At 39.3% G+C, this 24,704-nt stretch overlaps 5 protein-coding genes across 5 annotated transcripts; all 5 read left to right on the forward strand.

Annotated features, from left to right (window-relative positions):
• Nucleotides 1-1,021: 1,021 nt before the first annotated feature.
• Nucleotides 1,022-2,422, forward strand: LOC144638584 (uncharacterized). The gene is made up of 2 exons (XM_078497775.1): nucleotides 1,022-1,122; nucleotides 1,764-2,422. Exon 2 carries the CDS (start codon nucleotides 1,781-1,783, stop codon nucleotides 2,282-2,284), a length of 504 nt encoding a protein of 167 aa, XP_078353901.1. The 5' UTR covers nucleotides 1,022-1,122; nucleotides 1,764-1,780; the 3' UTR covers nucleotides 2,285-2,422.
• A 1,881-nt stretch (nucleotides 2,423-4,303) lies between these two features.
• On the forward strand, nucleotides 4,304-6,336 carry LOC144638583 (uncharacterized). Its single transcript, XM_078497774.1, has 2 exons — nucleotides 4,304-4,376; nucleotides 5,720-6,336. Exon 2 carries the CDS (start codon nucleotides 5,737-5,739, stop codon nucleotides 6,250-6,252), a length of 516 nt encoding a protein of 171 aa, XP_078353900.1. The 5' UTR covers nucleotides 4,304-4,376; nucleotides 5,720-5,736; the 3' UTR covers nucleotides 6,253-6,336.
• Nucleotides 6,337-7,975: 1,639 nt separating this feature from the next.
• On the forward strand, nucleotides 7,976-9,601 carry LOC144639425 (uncharacterized). Its single transcript, XM_078498752.1, has 2 exons — nucleotides 7,976-8,328; nucleotides 8,965-9,601. The coding sequence occupies exon 2, from the start codon at nucleotides 8,982-8,984 to the stop codon at nucleotides 9,483-9,485; it is 504 nt and encodes a 167-aa protein (XP_078354878.1). The 5' UTR covers nucleotides 7,976-8,328; nucleotides 8,965-8,981; the 3' UTR covers nucleotides 9,486-9,601.
• A 3,641-nt stretch (nucleotides 9,602-13,242) lies between these two features.
• Nucleotides 13,243-14,583, forward strand: LOC144639396 (uncharacterized). Its single transcript, XM_078498710.1, has 2 exons — nucleotides 13,243-13,302; nucleotides 13,939-14,583. Exon 2 carries the CDS (start codon nucleotides 13,956-13,958, stop codon nucleotides 14,457-14,459), a length of 504 nt encoding a protein of 167 aa, XP_078354836.1. The 5' UTR covers nucleotides 13,243-13,302; nucleotides 13,939-13,955; the 3' UTR covers nucleotides 14,460-14,583.
• Nucleotides 14,584-16,238: 1,655 nt separating this feature from the next.
• On the forward strand, nucleotides 16,239-17,597 carry LOC144639428 (uncharacterized). Its single transcript, XM_078498756.1, has 2 exons — nucleotides 16,239-16,301; nucleotides 16,939-17,597. The coding sequence occupies exon 2, from the start codon at nucleotides 16,956-16,958 to the stop codon at nucleotides 17,457-17,459; it is 504 nt and encodes a 167-aa protein (XP_078354882.1). The 5' UTR covers nucleotides 16,239-16,301; nucleotides 16,939-16,955; the 3' UTR covers nucleotides 17,460-17,597.
• Nucleotides 17,598-24,704: the final 7,107 nt, after the last annotated feature.

Genomic DNA, 24,704 nt, shown 5'->3' on the forward strand with positions numbered 1-24,704 from the left:
ATAAAACGAAGATCTGCTTAAAAAATAGAAGATTTGCAAAAACAAATGCGACGAAAACAAAGTTTACGTGTACCCATAGAGAGCCACATGTATTGTTAAACGTGAACGTCTTTGGGCGACAGATACTTAGAAGTGCCAACTTGTCGAAACTTGAAACTGGCTTTTAGCAGCTGTTTTTCAACTCATAGAAGTCGTTGAACAGTTAGCTAACTTTTGCTTTGACTGAAATGTCGTCATCCGATCCACTTTACAGTCTGACTGTGAAAAGACCACGCGGGGGATCAATATTTGTCGAATCACAATAGCTGGCTAATAGAAAACCCGACCCGACGGTCACGTTTTGTACTCTTTAAACTCAAATGTCAACAAATCCATTGCGATCTTTTTTCAAAACTTGCACGGCATTAAGCAGCTGTTTTCCAACTCACAGAAGACGTTGAACAGTTAGCTAACTTCTGCTTTGAAGGAAATGTCGATAGTAACCGTATCCACTTTACAGTCTGACTGTGAAAAGACGACGCAGCCTGAGGGATCAATATTTGTCTTGAATCACAATAGCTGGCTAATAAAATCCCACCCGATGAACACGTTCTGTACTCTTAAACTCAAATGCTAACAAAGGCATTCTGATCTTTAACAAACACCTTCCTACGTAACAAATAACAAATCTGTTTCGTCATCCCTTTTCGCAGCCTCTGTCGTCTTCGTTTTTAAAATTGGCATAAAATTGAGCGTTATTTTGGTATTCAGCATTAGCCCTATACGAGTTCTAAAACAGAAGACTCATTTTTAGTATTACACTCTCTCTGACTGTTTTTACTTTTGTTGAAGTTCACGGCACAACAAGTGAAAGTTTGCCCTATTTTAACTCGGCGAAAATTCACATTAATGTTAATGTTTAGAAGCCACGTCACCCAAGATGAATGCAACGGGATATGCTCCGTCTGCAGGTTCTTCTGACATTTTTCCAACTTGATAGATCTCAATTTGATATCTTAACGTTTCGAATTACAACCTTAGAAAAGCACAGAAAGCCACTGATCACATTCAGTTCTTCACAGAGAGCTAACCAGTAACGAAGTCTTAGACTTGAAGATCAAGAGACAAGAAACCCACATTACGGTGAGTCATTCTTATAGCTAGTTTTAGCAAGTTTGCCTTTTTAACAGCAGAGTAATAAAGTTGCTCGTGTTTTTCGTGGATAATGAGAAGCGAATACATGAGCCGGGAAAATACTGAAAGCCGTCCGTTTTTTCTGGCAAAAATCCGTACTGATTTTCAATTTTTTTTTTGGCAATTTTATTCCTTCAAGACGGTCCATATTAGTAAACGGAATTGAAATCCTAATAGAAGATCGTAAATTACCCAGGCTTCATAAATCATAAATCATTACTGTAGTCAAGATGCGCAATTTCGTGTACTCCTTTGTGTGCAATCTCTGACTCCTCGTTTTGTGATACAATTCGTTTTGTGAACTCGTTTCATCTTGATGACACAGCCTGTGTATTTAACAACCGCTTGTTGGACTAAGAAAAGGCTAGGACAGGCAACGGTCTAAAACTTTGACGCCTTCTGTAAGCTAGATACAAAATGCGAGAAAAAAGAAAGAAATATTCGTATAAACAAGCCCTTCTACTAATGTTCGACTATTCAATTGCTAAACATAAGCAGGACAAAGTTCGTCGCGATTTCTGAGGCGCAATAGCGAAGAGGAGCCCCATAACATCATGTCTTATAATCTTCTCATTTTTCTTCTGTCTCAGATCAAAACGAAGTGATCATGTTGTTCAAATTCCTTTTGATGTCCTTGATGGCCACCGTGCTGATGTCCGACGAAGCTTCAGCAAATACCTGTCCTAATCAATGGGTGAAACTCAACGAGTATCCAGTTTGCTTCGGAACCCGAGATAGCCAGTTCGGTAAGTTTACCGTCAAGACAAACATCGCCGTGAGCTCCCTGATGCTCGTGCACCGCTTAGGTGCGGTAAATTGTCAACATACCACTAAAGCCCGTGACAGCAACTGGGGATGTAATCGTACTAGCATTGGTGTCGTCCTAACAGACCATCAAAACAGCATACTGGCTCCACCTTCAATCGACAATGAAGGATGGTACCTTCTGCCAGGTTACACCTCCAACTCGCCAGTCCTCGAGTTCTGTCAATCGTTCTCTTTCTCCGCTAGCGACGAGCTGCGTCTGTGGTATGGAGAGGATTTACGTGGATCCACCGAGAGCAACAACGCTGGTACATCGTGCGCAGACGTGTATGGTCTTGTGGCTTAAACCAGCAGCCAACACTACGCTGACCCGATGCAGCGGCAAACCTCGAACAGTAAAATAAAACGGTGATTTTCAGTAGAGGGGACAGTTCTGTAGTTACTTGTTTGAAGGCATTAATAAAGGTACTCGAGGTGAAAAAAAGTTGTGTTAGTTCAGTGTCGTCTCCGAATACATTTTTCCCTTCACACAAACTTAAGCTTGCTTCTCTATTTAAGCACTCGCATGCAGCAAAACTCTGCAATCTGTCGTTTGGATGCGTTTGGAGGCGAACGTACAAAGTAAAGCCATTTTGAAAGCAATTCAACAGCACCTGATGCATAGAAGTACAATTCTTTCTAAATATTCCCAAAATATTGAAATTAAACTATCGATCAAACTTTGCCAGAGATGACGTCGAAATATGCAGGAATTTCTCTCAAGCGTTCGTGACAAAAATTACTCTAACATGCATTGATCATAGAGTTTCAATTTAAATTCCATTGGTTAAGTATAAAAAAAACACATTTATTTTCCAGCTGAAAGAAAGAGGGTAAAGAATCAACAAAAATTAAGAAATAAACAAAGAAAGAAAATGGAAGGTGTGTAAAAGTCGTAAAAATGTGTCCTAATTTTGGACTGTGTATATGCTTGAGAATGATAGTTAACTCGCAACTGCCAGATAGTCTGCATTTTTAGCAATTCAGTTTCTATATAAATGTCTTTTGTCAGGAGTCATGGCCTCCTGCATTTTCCCAGTCAAAATCTGCCCAAATCCCAGTTCCCGTTTACTCTTTCAGGCCCCTCTGCCCTATTCTAAACTTTTTACTTGAGGTACCCCTTAAAATTCTTGGTTTTCACGTGACGTAATCAAAATTACAAAATCGCAAGAACCCTGAGTTTTTATCCTTCACTGGATATTAGACATTTTTTTTGATGATATATATTTTGTTGAACATTACACTGACTACACTGTAAAGCAGTTTAAATCATAAAACGAAGATATGCTTAAAACAATAAAAGATTTGCAAAAAAAAGCGACGAAAACAAAGTTTACGTGTACCCATAGAGAGCCACATGTATTGTTAAGCGTGCACGTCTTTGGGCGACAGATACTTAGAAGTGCCAACTTCTCGAAACTTGAAACTGGCTTTAAGCAGCTGTTTTCCAACTCATGGAAGCCGTTGAAAAGTTAGCTAATTTCTGCTTTGACTAAAATGTCGTCATCCGATCCACTTTACAGTCTGACTGTGAAAAGACCACGCGGGGGATCAATATTTGTCTTGAATCACAATAGCTGGCTAATAGAAAACCCGACCCGACGGTCACGTTTTGTACTCTTTAAACTCAAATGTCACTGAACAAATCCATTGTGATTTTTTTCTCAAAACTTGCACGGCATTAAGCAGCTGTTTTCCAACTCATAGAAGCCGTTGAACAGTTAGCTAACTTCTGCTTTGACTGAAATGTCGTCATCCGATCCACTTTACAGTCTGACTGTGAAAAGACGACGCAGCCTGAGGGATCAATATTTGTCTTGAATCACAATAGCTGGCTAATAAAACCCCACCCGATGGACACGTTTTGTACTCTTTAAATTCAAATGCTAACAAAGGCATTTTGATCTTTAACAAATACCTTCCTACGTAACAAAAAACAAATCTGTTTCGTCATCCCTTTTCGTAGCCTCTGTCGTCTTTTGTTTTAAATTGGCATAAAGTTGAGCGTTATTTTGGTATTCAGCATTAGCCCTATACGAGTTCTAAAACGGAAGACTCATTTTTAGTATTACACTCTCTCTGACTGTTTTTACTTTTGTTGAAGTTCACGGCACAACGTACAAGTGGAAGTTTGCTCTGTTTTAGCTAGGCGAAAATTTACATTAACGTTAATGTTTAGAAGCCACGTCACCCAAGATGAATGCAACGTGGCATGCTCTGTCTGCAGGTTCTTCTGACATTTTTCCAACTTGATAGATGTCAATTTGATATCTTAGCGTTTCTAATTACAACCTTAGTAAAGCACAAAAAGCCACCGATCACATTCAGTTCTTCACAGAGAGCTAACCAGTAACGAAGTCTTAGACTTGAAGATCAAGAAACAAGAAACCCACATTACGGTGAGTCATTTTTGAAGCTACTTTGCATTTTTAACAGCAGAGTAATAAAGTAGCTCGCTTTTTCGTGAATAATGCGAAGCGAATACATGAGCCGGGAAAGTACTAAAATCCGTCCGTTTTTCTGGTAAAAATTTCTACTGAATTTCTATTTTTGTTTCGCAATTTTATTCCTTCAAGACGGTCCATATAAACGACATAGAAATCCTTATAGAGACTGTTATTGAAGATCGTAAATTCCTCAGGCTAGCTTTCAGGCTTCATAAATCATAAATCATTACTGTAGTCAAGATGCGCAATTTTGTGTACTCCTTTGCGTGCAGTCTCTTACTCCTCGTTTTTACAATTCGTTTTTTGTTTAACTTGTTTCATCTTGATATCACAGCCTGTGTATTTAACAACCGCTTGTTGGACTGAAAAAAGGAAAGGACAGGGAACGCCTTCTGTAAGCTAGATACATAATGCGAGAAAAGATGAAATATTCGTATAAAAAAGGCCCTCTATTAATGTTCGAATATTCAATTGCCAAACATCAGCAGGACAAAGTTCGTCACGATTTCTGGGCACTATTCTGTCGAGGAACTATCGGCTGATAGTTGCCCCGCGGAAAACTGATGTTCTTAAAACAAATATTAGCCCGAGAAGCGAAGCTTCGAGGCCTATTATGCTAGTTTTAAGAACATCAAATTTTCAAGGGGCAACTATCAGACCGATAGTTCCAAGTCAGAAACACTCTATCGTTTTTATTGTTCACCTGACTAAATTTTCTTCCGCGCGCCCATTCAAAAACGAGCATTTGAAATATTTTTTACTTTTCAGGATAAAAAACTCAATTGTAAACCGAAATTTAACAATCGAAACAAAACCAGACAAGAAACCCACTAAATGCAGTGAATTTGGTTGGGTTTTTTGGTCTGCAGGCACGCTTTTTTACCAAACATTTCACGGGCGGGCATATAACGATCTCATATCCAACAAGCGCGAGTGGAATAATTGTTTTATTAAAAACGCCCAAAGAATTGCAATATTTAAACTCTTCAGCTGTTTTCGTTGACGCGTTTCGGTTACCATACTTGTGGTCAATGGTATATGAGTTCATATATTATTGCCTGTTAACCAATCAAAACGCAGGAATTGCAATATACCATTGCAAGTTTTTAATAAGGGCTGATAGCGCCCTTTGCAGATGAACATTATCGCGTCACGTGATCAATTAAAACCAATCAGAATCGGAAAAAATTTGGTGGTGTGCTACAATACATAATAGCGGAGCTCCCATTCAACGCGCGCGAGAGGAGCCCCATGACATCATGTCTTATAGTTCTGTAAATTTTCTTCCGTCTCAGATCAAAACCAAGTGATCATGTTGTTCAAGTTCCTTTTCATCTCCATGATGGCCACCGTGCTATTGTTCGAAGAAGCTTCGGCTGACTGGGTTTCTCAATGGGTGAAGCTTAACCAGGATCCAGTTTGCTTTGGAGCCAAAGATAACCGGTACGGTAGCTTTAGAGTCAGTACAAACATCGCCGTGAGCTCCTTGATGCTCGTGCACCGGTTAGGTGCTGCGATAAGGTGTGATGCTTCACCATCCCATGATAGCAGGTGGGGATGCGGTGATGACAGAATTAATGTCCACCTAACAGACCATAACAACATGCAACTGGTTCCAGCAACTTCAGTCCCGAAGGACGAGTACACATATTTTTACACTATGCAAGGTTACACCTCCAACTCACCGGTCCTCGTCTTCTGTCAATCTCTCTCTTTCTCCGCTAGCGACGAGCTGCGTCTGTGGTATGGAGAGGATTTAATTGACAATGGCGAGTACGACAACTATGGTACATCGTGCGCAGACGTGTATGGTCTTAAAAAATACTAAGCTGATCCGATGCAGCCGCAAACCTCGAAAAGTAAAATAAAATGGTGATTTTCAGTAGAGGGGACAGTTTTGTAGTTACTTGATTGAAGGCATTAATAAAAGTACTCGAGGTGAAAAAAGTTGTGTTAGTTCAGTGTCGTCTCAGAGTACATTTTTCCCTTCACACAAACTTAAGCTTGCTTCTCTATTTAAGCACTCGCATGCAGCGAAAGCTCCGCAATCTGTCGTTTGGATGCGTTTGAAGGCGAACGTACAAAGTAAAGCCATTTTGAAAGCAATTGAACAGCTCCTGATGCATAGAAGTACAATTCTTTGGAAATATGCCTAAATATTGAAATTAAACTATCGATCAAATTTTGCCAGAGATGATGTAGAAATATGCAGGAATTTCTCTCAAGCGTTCGTGACGAACAATTACTCTAACACGCATTGATCATACAGTTTCAATTTAAATTCCATTGGTTAGGTATAAAAAAACACATTTATTTTCCAGCTGAAAGAAAGAGGGAAAAGAATCAACAAAAATTACTAAGAAATAAACAAAAAAAGAAAATAGAAGAAGTGAAAAAGTCGTAAAAATGTGTCCTAATTTTGGGCTGTGTATATGCTTGAGAATGACAGTTAACTCGCAACTGCCAGATAGTCCGCATTTTTAGCAATTCAGTTTCTATATAAATGTCTTTTGTCAGGAGTCATGGCCTCCTGCATTTTCCCAGTCAAAATCTGCCCAAATCCCAGTTCCCGTTTACTCTTTCAGGCCCCTCTGCCCTATTCTAAACTTTTTACTTGAGGTACCCCTTAAAATTCTTGGATTTCACGTGACGTAATCAAAATTACAAAATCGCAAGAACTTTGAGTTTTTATCCTTCACTGGATATTAGACATTTTTTTTGATGATATATATTTTGTTGAACATTACACTAACTACACTGTAACGCAGTTTCAATCATAAAACGAAGATATGCTTAAAAAAATAAAAGATTTGCAAAAAAAACGCGACGAAAACAAAGTTTACGTGTACCCATAGAGAGCCACATGTATTGTTAAGCGTGCACGTCTTTGGGCGACAGATACTTAGAAGTGCCAACTTCTCGAAACTTGAAACTGGCTTTTAGCAGCTGTTTTCCAACTCATAGAAGCCGTTGAAAAGTTAGCTAATTTCTGCTTTGACTAAAATGTCGTCATCCGATCCACTTTACAGTCTGACTGTGAAAAGACCACGCGGGGGATCAATATTTGTCTTGAATCACAATAGCTGGCTAATAGAAAACCCGACCCGACGGTCACGTTTTGTACTCTTTAAACTCAAATGTCACTGAAAAAATCCATTGTGATTTTTTCTCAAAACTTGCACGGCATTAAGCAGCTGTTTTCCAACTCATAGAAGCCGTTGAACAGTTAGCTAACTTCTGCTTTGACGGAAATGTCGATCGTAACCGTATCCACTTTACAGTCTGACTGTGAAAAGACCACGCAGCCTGAGGGATCAATATTTGTCTTGAATCACAATAGCTGGCTAATAAAACCCCACCCGATGAACACGTTCTGTACTCTTAAACTCAAATGCTAACAAAGGCATTCTGATCTTTAACAAACACCTTCCTACGTAACAAAAAACAAATCTGTTCCGTCATCCCTTTTCGCAGCCTCTGTCGTCTTCTGTTTTAAAATTGGCATAGAATTGAGCGTTATTTTGGTATTCAGCATTAGCCCTATACGAGTTCTAAAACGGAAGACTCATTGTTAGTATTACACTCTCTCTGACTGTTTTTACTTTTGTTGAAGTTCACGGCACAACAAGTGAAAGTTTGCCCTGTTTTAACTAGGCGAAAATTCACATTAACGTTAATGTTTAGAAGCCACGTCACCCAAGATGAATGCAACGGGATATGCTCTGTCTGCAGGTTCTTCTGACATTTTTCCAACTTGATAGATGTCAATTTGATATCTTAGCGTTTCTAATTACAACCTTAGTAAAGCACAAAAAGCCACCGATCACATTCAGTTCTTCACAGAGAGCTAACCAGTAACGAAGTCTTAGACTTGAAGATCAAGAAACAAGAAACCCACATTACGGTGAGTCATTTTTGAAGCTACTTTGCATTTTTAACAGCAGAGTAACAAAGTAGCTCGCTTTTTCGTGGATTATGCGAAGCGAATACACGAGCCGGGTAAGTAATGAAAGCCGTCCGTTTTTCTGGCAAAAATTCCTACTGATTTTCTATTTTTGTTTCGCAATTTAATTCCTTCAAGACGGTCCATATAAACGACATAGAAATCCTTATAGAGACTCTTATTGAAGATCGTAAATTCCACAGGCGTCAAACATCATAAATCATTACCGTAGTCAAGATGCGCAATTTCGTGTACTCCTTTGCGTGCGTCTCTTACTCCTCGTTCTGGGATACAATTCGTTTTTTTTAACTTGTTTCATCTTGATATCACAGCCTGTGTATTTAACAACCGCTTGTTGGACTGAAAAAAGGAAAGGACAGGGAACGGTGTAAAACTTTGACGCCTTCTGTAAGCTAGATACATAATGCGAGAAAAAAGAAAGAAATATTCGTATAAACAAGCCCTTCTACTAATGTTCGACTATTCAATTGCTAAACATCAGAAGGACAAAGTTCGTCGCGATTTCTGAGGCGCAATAGCGAAGAGGAGCCCCATAACATCATGTCTTATAATCTTCTCATTTTTCTTCTGTCTCAGATCAAAACGAAGTGATCATGTTGTTCAAATTCCTTTTGATGTCCTTGATGGCCACCGTGCTGATGTCCGACGAAGCTTCAGCAAATACCTGTCCTAAACACTGGGTGAAACTCAACGAGTATCCAGTTTGCTTCGGAACCCGAGATAGCCAGTTCGGTAAGTTTACCGTCAAGACAAACATCGCCGTGAGCTCCCTGATGCTCGTGCACCGCTTAGGTGCGGTAAATTGTCAACATACCACTAAAGCCCGTGACAGCAACTGGGGATGTAATCGTACTAGCATTGGTGCCGTCCTAACAGACCATCAAAACAGCATACTGGCTCCACCTTCAATCGACAATGAAGGATGGTACCTTCTGCCAGGTTACACCTCCAACTCGCCAGTCCTCGAGTTCTGTCAATCGTTCTCTTTCTCCGCTAGCGACGAGCTGCGTCTGTGGTATGGAGAGGATTTACGTGGATCCACCGAGAGCAACAACGCTGGTACATCGTGCGCAGACGTGTATGGTCTTGTGGCTTAAACCAGCAGCCAACACTACGCCGACCCGATGCAGCGGCAAACCTCGAACAGTAAAATAAAATGGTGATTTTCAGTAGAGGGGACAGTTTTGTAGTTACTTGTTTGAAGGCATTAATAAAGGAACTCGAGGTGAAAAAAGTTGTGTTAGTTCAGTGTCGTGTCCGAATGCATTTTTTTTTACCAGCCTCCCCCTCAGGCGCCTCGATTTTCGCTGCAACAAAGCGAGAACAAAGCGAACGCGAAGCGCGAGTTACTGGTGACGAGACCTTCCCCTACTCCCTTGCGCGCCCATGTCCCACAAAACAAGAGAGACGCGTCTGGGTACGAGGCAGTTTTTTCCCTTCACAAAAAACTTAAGCTTGCTTCTCTATTTAAGCACTCGCATGCAGCGAAAGCTCCGCAATCTGTCGTTTGGATGCGTTTGAAGGCGAACGTACAAAGTAAAGCCATTTTGAAAGCAATTGAACAGCACCTGATGCATAGAAGTACAATTCTTTCTAAATATTCCTAAAATATTGAAATTAAACTATCGATCAAACTTTGCCAGAGATGACGTCGAAATATGCAGGAATTTCTCTCAAGCGTTCGTGACAAAAATTACTCTAACATGCATTGATCATAGAGTTTCAATTTAAATTCCATGGTTAGGTATAAAAAAAACACATTTATTTTCCAGCTGAAAGAAAGAGGGAAAAGAATCAACAAAAATTACTAAGAAATAAACAAAAAAAAAATAGAAGAAGTGAAAAAGTCGTAAAAATGTGTCCTAATTTTGGGCTGTGTATATGCTTGAGAATGACAGTTAACTCGCAACTGCCAGATAGTCTGCATTTTTAGCAATTCAGTTTATATGTAAATGTCTTTTGTCAGGAGTCATGGCCTCCTGCATTTTCCCAGTCAAAATCTGCCCAAATCCCAGTTCCCGTTTACTCTTTCAGGCCCCTCTGCCCTATTCTAAACTTTTTACTTGAGGTACCCCTTAAAATTCTTGGTTTTCACGTGACGTAATCAAAATTACAAAATCGCAAGAACCCTGAGTTTTTATCCTTCACTGGATATTAGACATTTCTTTTGATGATATATATTTTGTTGAACATTACACTGACTACACTGTAAAGCAGTTTCAATCATAAAACGAAGATATGCTTAAAAAAATAAAAGATTTGCAAAAAAACAGCGACGAAAACAAAGTTTACGTGTACCCATAGAGAGACACATGTATTGTTAAGCGTGCACGTCTTTGGGCGACAGATACTTAGAAGAGCCAACTTCTCGAAACTTGAAACTGGCTTTAAGCAGCTGTTTTCCAACTCAAAGAAGCCGTTGAACAGTTAGCTAACTTCTGCTTTGACTGAAATGTCGTCATCCGATCCCCTTTACAGTCTGACTGTGAAAAGACCACGCAGCCTGAGGGATCAATATTTGTCTTGAATCACAATAGCTGGCTAATAAAACCCCACCCGACCAACTGGGGATGTAATCGTACTAGCATTGGTGCCGTCCTAACAGACCATCAAAACAGCATACTGGCTCCACCTTCAATCGACAATGAAGGATGGTACCTTCTGCCAGGTTACACCTCCAACTCGCCAGTCCTCGAGTTCTGTCAATCGTTCTCTTTCTCCGCTAGCGACGAGCTGCGTCTGTGGTATGGAGAGGATTTACGTGGATCCACCGAGAGCAACAACGCTGGCACATCGTGCGCAGACGTGTATGGTCTTGTGGCTTAAACCCGCAGCCAACACTACGCTGACCCGATGCAGCGGCAAACCTCGAACAGTAAAATAAAATGGTGATTTTCAGTAGAGGGGACAGTTTTGTAGTTACTTGTTTGAAGGCATTAAAAAAGGTACTCGAGGTGAAAAAAAGTTGTGTTAGTTCAGTGTCGTCTCCGAATACATTTTTCCCTTCACACAAACTTAAGCTTGCTTCTCTATTTAAGCACTCGCATGCAGCAAAACTCTGCAATCTGTCGTTTGGATGCGTTTGGAGGCGAATTACAAAGTAAAGCCATTTTGAAAGCAATTGAACAGCACCTGATGCATAGAAGTACAATTCTTTCTAAATATTCCCAAAATATTGAAATTAAACTATCGATCAAACTTTGCCAGAGATGACGTCGAAATATGCAGGAATTTCTCTCAAGCGTTCGTGACAACAATTACTCTAACATGCGTTGATCATAGAGTTTCAATTTAAATTCCATTGGTTAAGTATAAAAAAATCACATTTATTTTTCAGCTGAAAGAAAGAGGGTAAAGAATCAACAAAATTAAGAAATAAACAAAGAAAGAAAATGGAAGGTGTGTAAAAGTCGTAAAAATGTGTCCTAATTTTGGACTGTGCATATGCTTGAGAATGATAGTTAACTCGCAACTGCTAGATATTCCGCATTTTTAGCAATTCAGTTTCTATATAAATGCCTTTTGTCAGGAGTCATGGCCTCCTACATTTTCCCAGTCAAAATCTGCCCAAATCCCAGTTCCAGTTTACTCTTTCAGGCCCCTCTTCCCTATTCTAAACTTTTTACTTGAGGTACCCCTTAAAATTCTTGGTTTTCACGTGACGTAATCAAAATTACAAAATCCAGAATCGCAAGACCCCTGAGCTTTTATCCTTCACTGGCTATTAGATGTTTTTAATATATATTTTGTTGAACATTACACTGACTACACTGTAAAGCAGTTTAAATCATAAAACGAAGATATGCTTAAAAAAATAAAAGATTTGCAAAAAAAGCGACGAAAACAAAGTTTACGTGTACCCATAGAGAGCCACATGTATTGTTAAGCGTGCACGTCTTTGGGCGACAGATACTTAGAAGTGCCAACTTCTCGAAACTTGAAACTGGCTTTAAGCAGCTATTTTCCAACTCATAGAAGCCGTTGAAAAGTTAGCTAATTTCTGCTTTAACTAAAATGTCGTCATCCGATCCACTTTACAGTCTGACTGTGAAAAGACCACGCGGGGGATCAATATTTGTCTTGAATCACAATAGCTGGCTAATAGAAAACCCGACCCGACGGTCACGTTTTGTACTCTTTAAACTCAAATGTCACTGAACAAATCCATTGTGATTTTTTCTCAAAACTTGCACGGCATTAAGCAGCTGTTTTCCAACTCACAGAAGCCGTTGAACAGTTAGCTAACTTCTGCTTTGACAGAAATGTCGATCGTAACCGTATCCACTTTACAGTCTGACTGTGAAAAGACCACGCAGCCTGAGGGATCAATATTTGTCTTGAATCACAATAGCTGGCTAATAAAACCCCACCCGATGAACACGTTCTGTACTCTTAAACTCAAATGCTAACAAAGGCATTCTGATCTTTAACAAACACCTTCCTACGTAACAAAAAACAAATCTGTTTCGTCATCCCTTTTCGCAGCCTCTGTCGTCTTTTGTTTTAAATTGGCATAGAATTGAGCGTTATTTTAGTATTCAGCATTAACCCTATACGAGTTCTAAAACAGAAGACTCATTGTTAGTATTACACTCTCTCTGACTGTTTTTACTTTTGTTAAAGTTCACGGCATAACAAGTGAAAGTTTGCTCTGTTTTAACTAGGCGAAAATTCACATGAACGTTAATGTTTAGAAGCCACGTTACCCAAGATGAATGCAACGGGATATGCTCTGTCTGCAGGTTCTTCTGTCATTTTTCCAACTTGATAGATGTCAATTTGATATCTTAGCGTTTCTAATTACAACCTTAGTAAAGCACAAAAAGCCACCGATCACATTCAGTTCTTCACAGAGAGCTTACCAGTAACGAAGTCTTATACTTGAAGATCAAGAAACAAGAAACCCACATTACGGTGAGTCATTTTTGAAGCTAGTTTGCATTTTTAACAGCAGAGTAATAAAGTAGCTCGCTTTTTCGTGGATAATGCGAAGCGAATACACGAGCCGGGTAAGTACTGAAAGCCGTCCGTTTTTCTGGCAAAAATTCCTACTGATTTTCTATTTTTGTTTCGCAATTTTATTCCTTCAAGACGGTCCATATAAACGACATAGAAATCCTTATAGAGACTCTTATTGAAGATCGTAAATTCCACAGGCGTCAAACATCATAAATCATTACTGTAGTCAAGATGCGCAATTTCGTGTACTCCTTTGCGTGCGTCTCTTACTCCTCGTTCTGGGATACAATTCGTTTTTTTTAACTTGTTTCATCTTGATATCACAGCCTGTGTATTTAACAACCGCTTGTTGGACTGAAAAAAGGAAAGGACAGGGAACGGTGTAAAACTTTGACGCCTTCTGTAAGCTAGATACATAATGCGAGAAAAAAGAAAGAAATATTCGTATAAACAAGCCCTTCTACTAATGTTCGACTATTCAATTGCTAAACATCAGCAGGACAAAGTTCGTCGCGATTTCTGAGGCGCAATAGCGAAGAGGAGCCCCATAACATCATGTCTTATAATCTTCTCATTTTTCTTCTGTCTCAGATCAAAACGAAGTGATCATGTTGTTCAAATTCCTTTTGATGTCCTTGATGGCCACCGTGCTGATGTCCGACGAAGCTTCAGCAAATACCTGTCCTAAACACTGGGTGAAACTCAACGAGTATCCAGTTTGCTTCGGAACCCGAGATAGCCAGTTCGGTAAGTTTACCGTCAAGACAAACATCGCCGTGAGCTCCCTGATGCTCGTGCACCGCTTAGGTGCGGTAAATTGTCAACATACCACTAAAGCCCGTGACAGCAACTGGGGATGTAATCGTACTAGCATTGGTGCCGTCCTAACAGACCATCAAAACAGCATACTGGCTCCACCTTCAATCGACAATGAAGGATGGTACCTTCTGCCAGGTTACACCTCCAACTCGCCAGTCCTCGAGTTCTGTCAATCGTTCTCTTTCTCCGCTAGCGACGAGCTGCGTCTGTGGTATGGAGAGGATTTACGTGGATCCACCGAGAGCAACAACGCTGGTACATCGTGCGCAGACGTGTATGGTCTTGTGGCTTAAACCAGCAGCCAACACTACGCTGACCCGATGCAGCGGCAAACCTCGAACAGTAAAATAAAATGGTGATTTTCAGTAGAGGGGACAGTTTTGTAGTTACTTGTTTGAAGGCATTAATAAAGGAACTCGAGGTGAAAAAAAGTTGTGTTAGTTCAGTGTCGTCTCCGAATACATTTTTCCCTTCACACAAACTTAAGCTTGCTTCTCTATTTAAGCACTCGCATGCAGCAAAACTCTGCAATCTGTCGTTTGGATGCGTTTGGAGGCGAATTACAAAGTAAAGCCATTTTGAAAGCAATTCAACAGCACCTGATGCATAGAAGTACAATTCTTTGTAAATATTCCTAAAATATTGAAATTAAACTATCGATCAAACTTTGCCAGAGATGACGTCGAAATATGCAGGAATTTCTCTCAAGCGTTCGTGACAAAAATTACTCTAACATGCATTGATCATAGAGTTTCAATTTAAATTCCATTGGTTTGGTATAAAAAAAACACATTTATTTTCCAGCTGAAAGAAAGAGGGAAAGGAATCAACAAAAATTACTAAGAAATAAACAAAAAAAGAAAATAGAAGGTGTGTAAAAGTCGTAAAAATGTGTCCTAATTTTGGGCTGTGTATATGCCTGAGAATGATAGTTAACTCGCAACTGCCAGATAGTCCGCATTTTTAGCAATTCAGTTTATATATAAATGTCTTTTGTCAGGAGTCATGGCCTCCTGCATTTTCCCAGTCAAAATCTGCCCAAATCCCAGTTCCCGTTTACTCTTTCAGGCCCCTCTGCCCTATTCTAAACTTTTTACTTGAGGTACCCCTTAAAATTCTTGGTTTTCACGTGACGTAATCAAAATTACAAAATCGCAAGAACCCTGAGTTTTTATCCTTCACTGGATATTAGACATTTTTTTTGATGATATATATTTTGTTGAACATTACACTGACTACACTGTAACGCAGTTTCAATCATAAAACGAAGATATGCTTAAAAAAATTAAAGATTTGCAAAAAAACAGCGACGAAAACAAAGTTTACGTGTACCCATAGAGAGACACATGTATTGTTAAGCGTGCACGTCTTTGGGCGACAGATACTTAGAAGTGCCAACTTCTCGAAACTTGAAACTGGCTTTAAGCAGCTGTTTTCTAACTCAAAGAAGCCGTTGAACAGTTAGCTAACTTCTGCTTTGACTGAAATGTCGTCATCCGATCCACTTTACAGTCTGACTGTGAAAAGACCACGCAGCCTGAGGGATCAATATTTGTCTTGAATCACAATAGCTGGCTAATAAAACCCCACCCGATGGACACGTTTTGTACTCTTTAAACTCAAATGCTAACAAAGGCATTCTGATCTTTAACAAACACCTTCCTACGTAACAAAAAACAAATCTGTTTCGTCATCCCTTTTCGTAGCCTCTGTCGTCTTTTGTTTTAAATTGGCATAGAATTGAGCGTTATTTTGGTATTCAGCATTAGCCCTATACGAGTTCTAAAACAGACGACTCATTGTTAGTATTACACTCTCTCTGAATGTTTTTACTTTTGTTAAAGTTCACGGCATAACAAGTGAAAGTTTGCTCTGTTTTAACTAGGCGAAAATTCACATGAACGTTAATGTTTAGAAGCCACGTTACCCAAGATGAATGCAACGGGGCATGCTCTGTCTGCAGGTTCTTCTGTCATTTTTTCAACTTGATAGATGTCAATTTGATATCTTAGCGTTTCTAATTACAACCTTAGTAAAGCACAAAAAGCCACCGATCACATTCAGTTCTTCACAGAGAGCTAACCAGTAACGAAGTCTTATACTTGAAGATCAAGAAACAAGAAACCCACATTACGGTGAGTCATTTTTGAAGCTAGTTTGCATTTTTAACAGCAGAGTAATAAAGTAGCTCGCTTTTTCGTGGATAATGCGAAGCGAATACACGAGCCGGGTAAGTACTGAAAGCCGTCCGTTTTTCTGGCAAAAATTCCTACTGATTTTCTATTTTTGTTTCGCAATTTTATTCCTTCAAGACGGTCCATATAAACGACATAGAAATCCTTATAGAGACTCTTATTGAAGATCGTAAATTCCACAGGCGTCAAACATCATAAATCATTACTGTAGTCAAGATGCGCAATTTCGTGTACTCCTTTGCGTGCGTCTCTTACTCCTCGTTCTGGGATACAATTCGTTTTTTTTAACTTGTTTCATCTTGATATCACAGCCTGTGTATTTAACAACCGCTTGTTGGACTGAAAAAAAGGAAAGGACAGGGAACGGTGTAAAACTTTGACGCCTTCTGTAAGCTAGATACATAATGCGAGAAAAAAGAAAGAAATATTCGTATAAACAAGCCCTTCTACTAATGTTCGACTATTCAATTGCTAAACATCAGAAGGACAAAGTTCGTCGCGATTTCTGAGGCGTAATAGCGAAGAGGAGCCCCATAACATCATGTCTTATAATCTTCTCATTTTTCTTCTGTCTCAGATCAAAACGAAGTGATCATGTTGTTCAAATTCCTTTTGATCTCCATGATGGCCACCGTGCTGATGTCCGACGAAGCTTCAGCAAATACCTGTCCTAAACACTGGGTGAAACTCAACGAGTATCCAGTTTGCTTCGGAACCCGAGATAGCCAGTTCGGTAAGTTTACCGTCAAGACAAACATCGCCGTGAGCTCCCTGATGCTCGTGCACCGCTTAGGTGCGGTAAATTGTCAACATACCACTAAAGCCCGTGACAGCAACTGGGGATGTAATCGTACTAGCATTGGTGTCGTCCTAACAGACCATCAAAACAGCATACTGGCTCCACCTTCAATCGACAATGAAGGATGGTACCTTCTGCCAGGTTACACCTCCAACTCGCCAGTCCTCGAGCTCTGTCAATCGTTCACTTTCTCCGCTAGCGACGAGCTGCGTCTGTGGTATGGAGAGGATTTACGTGGATCCACCGAGAGCAACAACGCTGGTACATCGTGCGCAGACGTGTATGGTCTTGTGGCTTAAACCCGCAGCCAACACTACGCTGACCCGATGCAGCGGCAAACCTCGAACAGTAAAATAAAATGGTGATTTTCAGTAGAGGGGACAGTTTTGTAGTTACTTGTTTGAAGGCATTAATAAAGGTACTCGAGGTGAAAAAAAGTTGTGTTAGTTCAGTGTCGTCTCCGAATACATTTTTCCCTTCACAAAAACTTAAGCTTGCTTCTCTATTTAAGCACTCGCATGCAGCAAAACTCTGCAATCTGTCGTTTGGATGCGTTTGGAGGCGAATTACAAAGTAAAGCCATTTTGAAAGCAATTCAACAGCACCTGATGCATAGAAGTACAATTCTTTGTAAATATTCCCAAAATATTGAAATTAAACTATCGATCAAACTTTGCCAGAGATGACGTCGAAATATGCAGGAATTTCTCTCAAGCGTTCGTGACAAAAATTACTCTAACATGCATTGATCATAGAGTTTCAATTCAAATTGCACTGGTTAGGTAAAAAAGAAAGCATTTGCAACTAAGAGAAAGAGGGTAAAGAATCAACGAAAATTAAGAAATAAACAAAGAAAGAAAATAGAAGATGTGAAAGAGTCGTAAAAATGTGTCCTGACTTTTGGCTGTGTATATGCTTGAGAATGATAGTTAACTCGCAACTGCCAGATAATCCGCATTTTTAGCAATTCAGTTTATCTTTATATGCCTTTTGTCAGGAGTCATGGGCTCCTGCATTTTCCCAGTCAAAATTTCCTCAAATCCCAGTTCCCATTTACCCCCTTCAGGCCCCTCTTCCCTTTTCTAAACTTTTTATTTCAGTTGGACCCAGCCTAGTCCCTAGGCGTTCTCTCTTTTTTCCTGTAATCCGCGCGAAGTCTGGGACTAGAACGCACGAGAGAACGCCGTTCTCGACGAGTCTCTCTCGGTGACGTCATGGCTCACAATAGGGTCCAGGGTTGACCGAGCCGAGAACGCCAAGGGACTAGGCTGAGTTAATTAGACCCGGGTATCCAAACCTCCTTCACGGTTATGATTTTTCTTGTTTTAACTTGATGAATTATTAATAAGTTTCAGAAGATTGTTTCTACAACTCCATAGAAACACGGAGAAAATGTTCTCTAAATCTTTCAGAAAACACTGTGAGAACAAAAATAAATCAATCGTTTATTTTGATTATCAAAATGTAAATTCTGTTTGTTCGCGCCATCATTTATACGTCAACATGCACACGTGGTGTTTGTCCTGTCTTTCAGTCGAGTTACAGAAGCACGGCTTTTAGTACACTGAACAGCCCTTCAGTTGAGACGAATTTTTTCTACCAAGTGAATAGCCATCTCTGTTGTTTCCTATCAATCGATTTGTGGCGAAATTTAAAAAAACACTTATTCACAATTAATTAGGAGAAGGTTTTGCTTGCTGGGTATTGTGCAATTTAACGACAAACATAACTATTCAAGCAGACTGCCTGCTAAGGACTTCCTATGTAAACTTGCAAGATTGTGATGTCAAGAACATGGAGGGAGCGGAGGCGAAACCCACACGACAATTCGAGACAAGTCGTCCTGAAGAAATTGCCTAAACTTGCCAGGTAGGCTTTTGTATTAATTTAGATTTCACCAAATTCGCGAGCCCAAAGCCGTATTAATCACATTTAAGTAAAATACCAGGTGAAAGAAAATACTTTAATGTTGACTTCATCTTTATTACGCCATTTTAGGCCAAATAGTGCGGCCCTCAAAATGGCATATCTTGCAAATTTTTGTAATTTACCTTGTATGTATTGAACGCCCATCGCGAAAATATAACTTTCCCAAAAAATATTTTATAACATTTAGAAACTACAATAACCGTTTTAATTCTGCTCAGTTCTAATTTGGTTTCAACAAACTGAGCACTTTGCGAGAAATTGCGAAATTGGTTGTGCTTGATTTTCCCACTTGTCAAAATGGCCGACAGACACTATGATAAAGCGACAGTTTTTTCCTTGTACATAAATCGCAAAATAATTTTACGGTAATTTTTATAAACTAGAAGAATGACTCTACTTTGTGCTGGGATTTCGTTTGATTTGGTTTACACATATTAGAGAACTAGACTCGTATATTTTTATATTTTGAGAGTGATTTCTTAGCTCAAAACATAAACCTGAGGCGTGCGTGACCAACTGCGGTTGCCATGGCAACAATAGATCTATCAATCAAAATATGCTTGTTTTTGTTCATCCCCCAAGGTAACCTACCTACACACCAAAAATGAAGGGGTGTTTCAATAATTTATTTCCAAGTTTGATTCACTTTCTCAAAGAAGTGTTCTTAATAGCTCATTTGACGACTGTCAGCTGTCAGTAATTTCGTGCTCATTCCGCGTTGCTCCTAATTTTCAGTTTCTAATATCCTCTTTTCTCACTCAAATATTTCGTACCTTCACGTTTTTTCTTCTTTGTAACTTAAGACTTACAGTAAAGCATCGTGAACAAAAATTTATCTGAATATAACTTCGATACGGAGCACGTGCTAACTGGTCAAAAACCTAATATGTAACTACGCTCGACTTCGCGTAAGGACGAAGAATTGCTTAGCATTAGTTTAATGTTTTATTTTGCCCTATCAGTTGATGAAAACAGAAGATATGGTTCTCATAAACGTTCGAAATGCAAACTAAATAAGGTCATTACAACGAATTTTCCCGCCCGCCGTAGTTAATTAAAATAGAGCAAAGGACCTCGAGGGGAAAAAACGAAAACAAACACAAGAAACAGTTTTCGCTTTCACTGGCCTGGCATGATATTGATAGCGTTGATATGTTCTCATTCAACATTCTACTACTCGAAAACCTTATTTGTAAGGAGAAAAACTACTACAAACAGGACGCGATAAAAGCTGAGAAGAAACTTTATAGACTCTATATAAACGCCGAGTCCTCGCACGCCGACTTGAATTCTGTACATGTTAAGTCTGTTATTCGGCAAATAACCGACGAAGAAATACAGGCATTAAGTTAATAAATTCGGAATAAATTTCGAAAGCAGAATTTCTAGAATAAACCTCTATTCCAAATTTCGCCAGTCTTTGAAATTTGTAAACTTGCAAACTTTCCGTGCAGTCCATATTTACTCTCGTGATGAATGACTCCGGCCGATTTCGTGAACGTACTTTTAAATCATTGAACAAATTTTCTGCCTTTAACCGATTGCCATTTTCATTTGCTTTCATTTGCTTTCAAATTTTCAATTTCGTATATTCTGTTTTCTCACTAAAAGACCTTTATAGCTTATTACCTTTTAAAAATGTTCGTCGTGTTGATCAGTAAAATTCTAAGCGTGGAGCTGAACCTGTGTCTTATTTTTTCAGCCACTTTTATTGGCTGACCGAGTCATTCGATGAGTGTGTTGAGAATAAGCAAGTAGTTGATCTTGAAATTTAAACAAGATTTCTTTATAAAAGCAATAGACTGCACTGTCCTCACAGTGGAGTTTTATTGGCATAAGGGGGAGCAGGGATAGCGCAGTGGTGAGAACGCTCACTTCCCACCAATGTGGCCCGGGTTCGATTCCCGGACATGGTGTTATATGTGGGTTGAGTTTGTTGTTGGTTCTCGTCCTTGCTCCGAGGGTTTTTCTCCTGGATGTCCGGTTTTCCTCCCTCCACAAAAACCAACACTTCTAAATTCCAATTCGATCGGGAATCCGAGGGCCACAGGTTTGTCAGTTGCAAAACTGTTACGAGCAACCCTCGTTAAACAAAGTCGATTTACAGTTGACTCCCGATAACTCGAACCTTCAAGGGAAATTGAAAATGGTTCGAGTTATCGGGAGTTCGAGTTATCGTGAATTGAAAATAAATTACCGGAAATAAGGGCAAAAAAAGGTGTTTACTGATTTAAATGGATTTTCTATTCATAGAACAGTGTAGATCAGTGTACATTTTAAATAAACAAATTTAATTGGAGAATAGATAAGCCGAAAGAGAAAGGAACAACATATTTCCAAATCACTGTCAGGTATACATCAGAACGTAACGTAAAACAGCAAATTTAATAGCTGCGAACTTTGCAGGTTTCAAAGAGAACAACGCTAATGCTATAGGCTACTGATTCATAGTTTATGCGACTTACTTTTCGAGAAATAGTCAGTTAATTCGCGCTGGCGATAACCCTTTAAAGTTTTCTAAGGTCGGATTTGGAAGAATCGGTATCAACCTCCACACCCGGGCTTCCACAAACGAACTGAACGTCTGTAGCACGTCAAAAGCGGGACACAGTTCGTGTTTTGAGGGGCGTTCTAACTAGCGTAAGTTTTTATTTCAAATAATTTCAACGTTTTGGACTACAGCACACTGTTTGTTTTGACTTGTCATGTATTGACCGACATGGTTCGAGTTATTGAGGTAAAATTATATAGAAAATGACCTGAAGGGAAACGAAAGTTGGTTCGAGTTAGCGGGAGATTCGAGTTACCGAGGTAAAATTACAGTAAATGTAGAACGGAAATCCAGGAAAATAGATTTTGGTTCGAGTTAGCGCGAGGTTCGAGTTAGCGAAGGAGTCGACTGTATTTATTTATTTATTTATTTATTTATTTATTTATTTATTTATTTATTTATTTATTTAATAAAACCACTTGGGATGTTGGGAAAACACTCTTAAAGCATGCAAATCACTCGCATAACGGCTAGTCATTTATAAGCTTTTCTTCTCTTCTCCTAGTCCAGTCCCTGAATTCTCTTCCATCTTCCCGCGTGGTTTAATTACGCCAGTAAACCCGTTAGAAAGTGCAGTCTATGGCTTAAAGTAAAGTAAGAAAACTCTCCGCTTGGCATGTAAGTTTTCTAGGCACTTCTTTTCTAGCGCTAGTAAGCTCTGCTCAGTGATAGAAAAACGCCACAAGGCATGCGCTGTTTCTTGGCAACGATCTGGCGCTAGCAAGTTCTGCTCAGTAATTTTCTATTTTCTCATTAAAATATTTCATTCCGTCACGTTTTTATACTCTTTGTAACTTAAGACTTATCTAAAGCATCGATCTTACAATCAAAATATGCTTGTTTTTGTTCATCCCCCAAGGTAACCTACCTACACACCAAAAATGAAGGGGTGTTTCAATAATTTATTTCCAAGTTTGATTCACTTTCTCAAAGAAGTGTTCTTAATAGCTCATTTGACGACTGTCAGCTGTCAGTGATTTCGTGCTCATTCCGCGTTGCTCCTAATTTTCAATTTCTAATATCCTCTTTTCTCACTCAAATATTTCGTACCTTCACGTTTTTTCTTCTTTGTAACTTAAGACTTACAGTAAAGCATCGTGAACAAAAACATATTTATCTGAATATAACTTCGATACGGAGCGCGTGCTGACTGGTCAAAAACCTAATATGTAACTACGCTCGACTTCGCGTAAGGACGAAGAATTGCTTAGCATTAGTTTAATGTTTTATTTTGCCCTATCAGTTGATGAAAACAGAAGATATGGTTCTCATAAACGATCGAAATGCAAACTAAATAAGGTCATTACAACGAATTTTCCCGCCCGCCGTTAATTAAAATAGAACAAAGGACCTTGAGGGGAAAAAACGAAAACAAACACAAGAAACAGTTTTCGCTTTCACTGGCCTGGCATGATATTGATAGCGTTGATATGTTCTCATTCAACATTCTACTACTCGAAAACCTTATTTGTAAGGAGAAAAACTACTACAAACAGGACGCGATAAAAGCTTAATAGAAACTTTATAGACTCTATATAAACGCCGAGTCCAGTCGCACGCACTTGAATTCTGTACATGTTAAGTCTGTTATTCGGCAAATAACCGACGAAGAAATACAGGCATTAAGTTAATAAATTCGGAATAAATTTCGAAAGCAGAATTTCTAGAATAAACCTCTATTCCAAATTTCGCCAGTCTTTGAAATTTGTAAACTTGCAAACTTTCCGTGCAGTCCATATTTACTCTCGTGATATATGACTCCAGCCGATTTTTTCGTGAAACGTACTTTTAAATCATTGAACCGCAAATTTTCTGCTTTTAACCAATTGCCATTTTCGTTTGCTTTCATTTGCTTTCACATTTTCAATTTCGTATATTCTGTTTTCTCACTAAAAGACCTTTATAGCTTATTACTTTTTAAAAATTTTCGTCGTGTTGATCAGTAAAATTCTAAGCGGGAGCTGAACCTGTGTCTTATTCTTTCAGCCACTTTTATTGGCTGACCGAGTCATTCGATGAGTGTGTTGAGAATAAGCAAGTAGTTGATCTTGAAATTTAAACAAAATTTCTTTATAAAAGAAATAGACTGCACTTTCCTCACAGTGGAGTTTTATTGGCATAAGGGGGAGCAGGGATAGCGCAGTGGTGAGAACGCTCACTTCCCACCAATGTGGCCCGGGTTCGATTCCCGGACATGGTGTTATATGTGGGTTGAGTTTGTTGTTGGTTCTCGTCCTTGCTCCGAAGGTTTTTCTCCTGGATCTCCGGTTTTCCTCCCTCCACAAAAACCAATCAAGTTTACATCGCCGTTACATCGTTCGTCACAGTGATTTTACAGTCGTTAAAGTACCATATTCCAGTGTTTGTTTTGTCGTCATCCACGTTCGGTTACTGAAACACCACTTGTTAGCTAGGCAATCTTCCGTAAGCGGCAATCTATCCCCTTCGCCTCTTGTGGTTTACAATAATCATTCTCGTAAGCGGCAAGCTTTAGTTACGGACAGTTTTTTCGCTTCCCGAGGGTGTCCGCTTACGAGAGCTTCGACTGTATGAAGAAGCAAGCTCTACAGAAGCCAGCAAATCTAAATATTTGTAACCAGCCTTCCACATCACTTTTAATGCCATTTTTAGCTGCCGATTTCATATTATTTCATTAAACATTAGGACAACTACAAGCAAAGGTAGCCCTTGATCAATGGGACGCTTTAATTTTACACGTGTACATGGGAATATTACAATTTGCTTCGCAGGTTATGTTTTGCTGTTTGATAAAATCACTTGATTAAAAAATTTTCACTGGCTTTGTCGGCTACGGACATTTTTTAACATCCTATGGGTGTCCGCAAACGTGAGCTTGGACTTAAACCAATATCTGTTTAAATTATTATTATTTTGTTTATTTATTTATTTTCCTGCTCTTTCTCCGAGAAATTAGCTTTGTCATGTAGTTTCTTCTTGTAGCTAATCTTGAAATCCGAGGTTTAAATAAAGGTGATGTTTGTATGTATTTGTATCTGTAGTGACCGAATATTCAGTCTGATTTCCATCATGAACAGAATCTTCA

Source organism: Oculina patagonica, chromosome 14, assembly GCF_052425735.1.
Source record: "Oculina patagonica isolate OP01 chromosome 14, crgOcupat, whole genome shotgun sequence".
NCBI classification, from domain to species: domain Eukaryota; kingdom Metazoa; phylum Cnidaria; class Anthozoa; order Scleractinia; family Oculinidae; genus Oculina; species Oculina patagonica.